Source organism: Beta vulgaris, chromosome 3 (assembly GCF_026745355.1).
Source record: "Beta vulgaris subsp. vulgaris cultivar EL10 chromosome 3, EL10.2, whole genome shotgun sequence".
Lineage (NCBI taxonomy): Eukaryota > Viridiplantae > Streptophyta > Magnoliopsida > Caryophyllales > Amaranthaceae > Beta > Beta vulgaris.
The window spans coordinates 48,167,560-48,173,131 of record NC_079204.1 but is presented as its reverse complement, the minus strand read 5'-3'; the positions used below and the strand labels follow the sequence as shown (position 1 = coordinate 48,173,131).

Here is a 5,572-nt window from a genome sequence, read left to right as displayed (position 1 = left end):
GCCTTGATCAGCCCCGTTGTCATCCCTACTCCTATCTCCCAGGTTTCGAAGCCGAAGGTCTATGGCATTGCTGGTATACTCTCTTATTTAATCTAATTCTAAGCAAGCCAACAAGTAACGCTTGCTAGTTCACAAGTCAGTTGCTACTTTCAACCCCCACAAGTACTATATGCATTCAAGGTTGTCAGCAATAAAACGGGACATTAGGATACTACGAAAATCATGAATATATTGCAAATCACATTCCAAAACCAGTTCTTAATCCTGATTAAGGGCAAATGAATAAACAGACTTAGCTTCCTATTCTCCTACATTGACAATGAATCTTTTCCCCACCTCAAGGACATAAAGGAGTTGACACGACAGAAGTTTTGTTTATCTAAAAAAAAAGCAAAATAGCAAATTGTTTGATAGCAAACAAGAGAGATGAAGAACAATTTGGTAATTGCACTTGTGTGTGCCTCACTCCCCTTTTTCTCTCTTGTTTGCTATGAAGTACTACATCCGTTCCTATTTAATCTACACGATTTGCTTTTCATGAGAACTAAGGATAAAAATGAAAAAGTAGGAGAGGGGGGAGAGGAATTATGAAAAGTGGGGAGTAACTAAGAAGTACATACAAAAAATAAATAAAAAATAAAAGAGGAAGAAAAATGGGGCAGGTGGGGGGTTTTAAAATGGGGCAGGTGGGAGGTTTTAACTTTTAAGTGGGTTAATTTATTTGGTGAGAGACAAATTGGGGGGAAAGAGTGAGGAATAATGATTGGACATTTTATCTTATAGGTAAAGTAACACTATAACTATTAAAAATGAACAGCCGTAAAGGAAAATGTGTAGATCAAAAATGAACAGAGGTAGTAGTTTGCTAGTTAGCCATACACGGCAAGAGAATTTGCTTCTCTTTCCTTTTGCGCTTAGCCTTGGTTGTATTTGGCGGATCACCGATCGAGAAAATGCAAATACAGAAACATCAAAGCAATTAACAGAGGATGTGCTACTAAATTTAGTTTCACCTAAAATGGCAACACCAATCTGAACTTTGTTATCCACGCCCAAATATCTCGCTGTCCCACTATAATTTAGTTCCAACAATACTGCAACAAAGAAAACCTTTAATGTTTTGCTGCAGATAGATTGTACTAGTACAGTGGGAATCTTTAAAAGAATACCTGTCGAATAGCATTGTTGATAAGCTGTATCAACAAGCGGTATTCTGTAAATACATTGCAATAAAGTCATGAGCCTCTTCATGTATTGATGCACTCACCAAACCTGCTAAGAACACTAAACCAAAGCCACATAAAAATGATCAGATGGATCTGGATTGAGTAAATTTTAAGGTTTTATACACATACACAGAGAAAATAGCACAAACCATAAAGTAACATAAGGTAATAGTAACATCTTTACATAATAAATAGAAGCATGAATTATGTGGATTGCTGAAAGTATAAATTACACAGCAAAGCAAAGAAGAAGCCAAGGCAACGCATGATCATGGCGCAACCAACACATTTCGTGCAGCATTAATTCCATCATGGTAGCAACTAGCAAGTTAAGCTTCTTTATCCATAAAGTATATATACTTTCCTTATTTCCTACATATGACATATCACTTTGATTTGTTAGCTAATAAAGGTTTCATAGAGAGGAGGACGGAAAAAAAAAAAAGAGAAAGGATACAAAATTCCGTCGCCATTCTGCCACAGACATATCACCCATGCCAAAGTCTACCTATTCAAAAATCCTAGCTAATAACTTTTCAGACAGATTGACTATAATCCTATACACTAACTGCATCAAGAATTGATTGGTTTTTACAAGACACTATAATAATATGTAAAGCAAACATCTTGCAGGGTTATACGCAAACCTGCATTTGACAACTTACTTCGAAGAGATATAACAACAACATTCTTCACTACCTCGAGCAACATCTTGAACTTAAGTCTTGTACCACAGTAGCAGTCGACACTTTCTAACCTAACTTTGTCAATCAACATCCTTCATGAATTCAAATAACCAACTGCAGCCATTTAAAATAGTAGTAATTGTTACTTATGTTGCATAACTAGATGAACTGTTCTATTGGTAAAATTTATACATGGATTCCAAAAATATTATGCTCAGTAAAGCTAAAGACAATGAAGGGTGAATGGCTAAAAATGTACACAACATATATTGGAAAAAACAGGCACAGATGATTCATATGGAAGTAACTAACAAAAATACACATTGCTTGAAACTCTTGTCAAGTTCAAAATCAGCAATATAATATGTTCATCAGAGAAATACCAAAATCGCAATGGAGGAGGAGTTTGAGCTTTATAAGAAACAGCAACAATGAAGATAGTAAAGCAAAAAATTAGCCAAAAAGGGCTGACCCTTTAGTTTAAACCATCTGCCAAGATAAAATGTGGGTTAGTGAAAGTTATAGTAGAGACTAGAGATATGTCAATCTACTTTGCATTCGACACCAACTTCAGCAGCTCGGTGAGGCTTGCTTTTTCGCCTGCTTCCATTTTGCCTAAACCCTACAGATCTTACACAATTGTCAGCAATACACTTGGATTCTGCGCCATTATCATCCTTGACAACATCTGAATTTTCATTCACTTGAGTTGACCTCTTCCTTTTTGCTCCATTCTCAGCAATAATTTGACATTTCGAGCTTTTATTTTCTATTGAACTCTTACCATTGTCATCACCATTTGCTATCTTCTCAATCTCTTCATCTACAACCTCATCCTTGAAAGGTTTTTGTGGCCTTCCCCTACTCTTAGATGCCCGAATTTTTTCCTCTTTCACATTCCCTACATCATGTTGAGCTGTAACAACAGTTTGCTTCTTGCTTTTTCCTCTACGTTTACCCATGATATAGAAACCCGGATAATTAAGGACTCAAAACAAGAGATCAAGCATCCTACAAACAGAAAACAACCACTCAATCTCAAGTACCCATACATAGTGACCTCGTGACGAAAAATTTCTAATTATATCGAACCTAAGCAAATAGTGCATATGGCAATGTCATTCTTTGTAACTATTGTGAAATAACTTCCCCAAACATCCCCTATTTTTTTTTTGGATTCCTAAAACACTTGTGAGTTTCTCCAAGATTACAAAAAAGCAGACTTTAACTCCCCTTAATTTCTGGCAGTCAAAACTTTATTTCAATCAATACAAAATTGCTGTAAACTGAAGTAAAATAATACTAAAGCAAGCTATAATCCGGAGATAGTTCAGCAGCAATTAAAGCAAGCAGTGATAAACATAAACACACTACAGAAGAAAAAGACACTTTCAAGTTTCAATCAACTCATTCTATCTTTGATCCCTCTTGACCAATCAGAATTTGGGTTGTCAAAAAACACAAACTTTTTTACAACTTTATAATCATGCTATCTCTTGGGCAAAATTCAAACTCACAACCGAAAGCAAGGAACTAAAATCATACTTATACCCCCCAAAAGTAAAGGGTCACCACTTTCATGCAATACTAATGCAAAAGTATAATTTCATTGAAGAACCTACATACTTCAATCAAATATTAATTAAGGAAGGAAACTTTAATCAGATAACTCAATATATATTTGAAAGCCAAATTAACTAATTTCCATCACAAATGAATAACAAAACAAACAAATCCAATTAAAACAAAGAAAACATGCAAGAATTCTTTATAAGATGCAAACTAAAGAAAAATAAAACACAGAGATAATAACAACAAAAGATAATCTAGAAGAATTTACATTTTTTTTTTTTTGCATTGATCCCAAGATAAATTAAAAGTTAGAAGCATTACAGTTTCATATCAAGAAGGTGACTTCAATAGATAACAGAAACCAATATCATCTCTTAAGATAAAATCTATCACACTCAAAATAAATGAGGATAATAAAAATGTTATCAAATACCCAACAAGCAAAAAAAAATATAGAGTTTAATTTTGGTACAAAGCAAGAAGAACAACAGAGTTTTGTTGAAACTATGATCCGGGGTAGGGACAAAAATGAAGACCCAGATAAAAGTATGATTAATAGAAGTTTGAAGTTTCAAAAGATTGAAAAAGAAAGAAGTGGATTTGGGTTTTTCCGTTGAAGTTTACTAGGGGCTGAATTCTGAAAGAACGCAAAGAGACAGGGGGAAAAAGAGGACTGAATAGCAAAGTAGTGACAGAATGAATGGAAAAAAAATTGATGGTGAATGTGAGAGAAAAATGTTGGAGGTATTAATAGATAATAATAATAATATTATTATTATTATTGAAAAGTTGTGGGCTGTTTAGAGTTTAGGAAACATGAAATGAAAGGGCAAGCAAGATTGTGAACAAGTACACCAGGTGTTACAAAGAAGTAAAAAATAAAAAAAAGTAAACAAGAGATCATCTAGTATTCTAGTGCAGTCAAAAGTCGACCCAATTGAGAAATTGATCTGAAATTGAGTGTGATCAAATCAACTTGGACTCAAAAAGATTGATAATCCAAATCCGACTTGATCTGATACGAAAATAAGTTTTACATTCGAGTTTACTTGAAAAATTGAGATCCGAATCCAAATTGCACTCACCTCGTGAAAATACTTGAAACATTAACTCGATGAGTTGAGACGCGTGCCGAATCGGCATCACCCTTGATAATGGAAAACTCTATTTATCCCAATATGATTATCGTTTAAATAGGTTTGAATTCAATTTGACCCGACATGCGACATCACTATGACCCATTTTATAACTGTATTGGTATTTCACTTGACCTACTTTCAAGTTATCCAAGTAGTTCTTCTATTCCGCTTTGAAACTATGAAAGTATATCCGTCGAGGGATGACCAAATGAAGATATATAATTATACAATAAATTTTCTAATAATTACGATAATTAAAATGAGTTTCCAACTAACAAATAAAAATAACTCATTTAATGAATAATTATACTCCTGGATAACTCGGCTCAACAACCAAATGAAAATATATAGTTATACAATAAATTAACTAATAATCTATATCTATACAAATATATTAAAAAGCGTGTCTGACAACGTCTGCACGCCATCTGACACCTCTACTGTACTAGAAATCTAGAATCGTCCAATACGTACATATATCATGTCAACTAAAAAAAACTAAATTGGCTTGCAACAAGATTTGAACCCATGACATCTTGCTATTACATAGAGCATAATTACTATTTCAAGCAACTTTTAATCATGCTTTGAATGTCCACATTATTATATTTGTACTTTTCAAATGTTAAGTTTTTTTAATTATATTTTAATGCGAATGAAAAAATGCATATCAAGTTCGGAAAAAATACCACCCGGGGTAACGCCCGGACCCAAATACTAGTAAATATATTAAAAGGCATGCTTGGCAATGTCTATGCGCCACGTGGCGCCCTCAATCTGCCACTAGAATTTTGCCACGTGTCTTAACCAACAATAAATCAGGTGATCATTATTTTGAAAAATATATATGCTAAAGCATGGGCACAAACCCCTGACCTCAAGTAAGGATTTACAAAAAATTACTATCTAACCTAACATCTTTTAATGATTCATGTTTCCACAAAATTAT

At 33.9% G+C, this 5,572-nt stretch overlaps 1 protein-coding gene across 1 annotated transcript; it reads right to left on the bottom strand.

Moving 5' to 3' along the window:
* Nucleotides 1-273: 273 nt before the first annotated feature.
* Nucleotides 274-4,435, bottom strand: LOC104889319 (hypothetical protein). Its single transcript, XM_048640690.2, has 3 exons — nucleotides 1,892-4,435; nucleotides 1,170-1,284; nucleotides 274-1,094 (listed from the first exon to the last, which is right to left on the bottom strand). Exon 1 carries the CDS (start codon nucleotides 2,872-2,874, stop codon nucleotides 2,455-2,457), a length of 420 nt encoding a protein of 139 aa, XP_048496647.1. The 5' UTR covers nucleotides 2,875-4,435; the 3' UTR covers nucleotides 274-1,094; nucleotides 1,170-1,284; nucleotides 1,892-2,454.
* Between the last annotated feature and the right edge of the window lie 1,137 nt (nucleotides 4,436-5,572).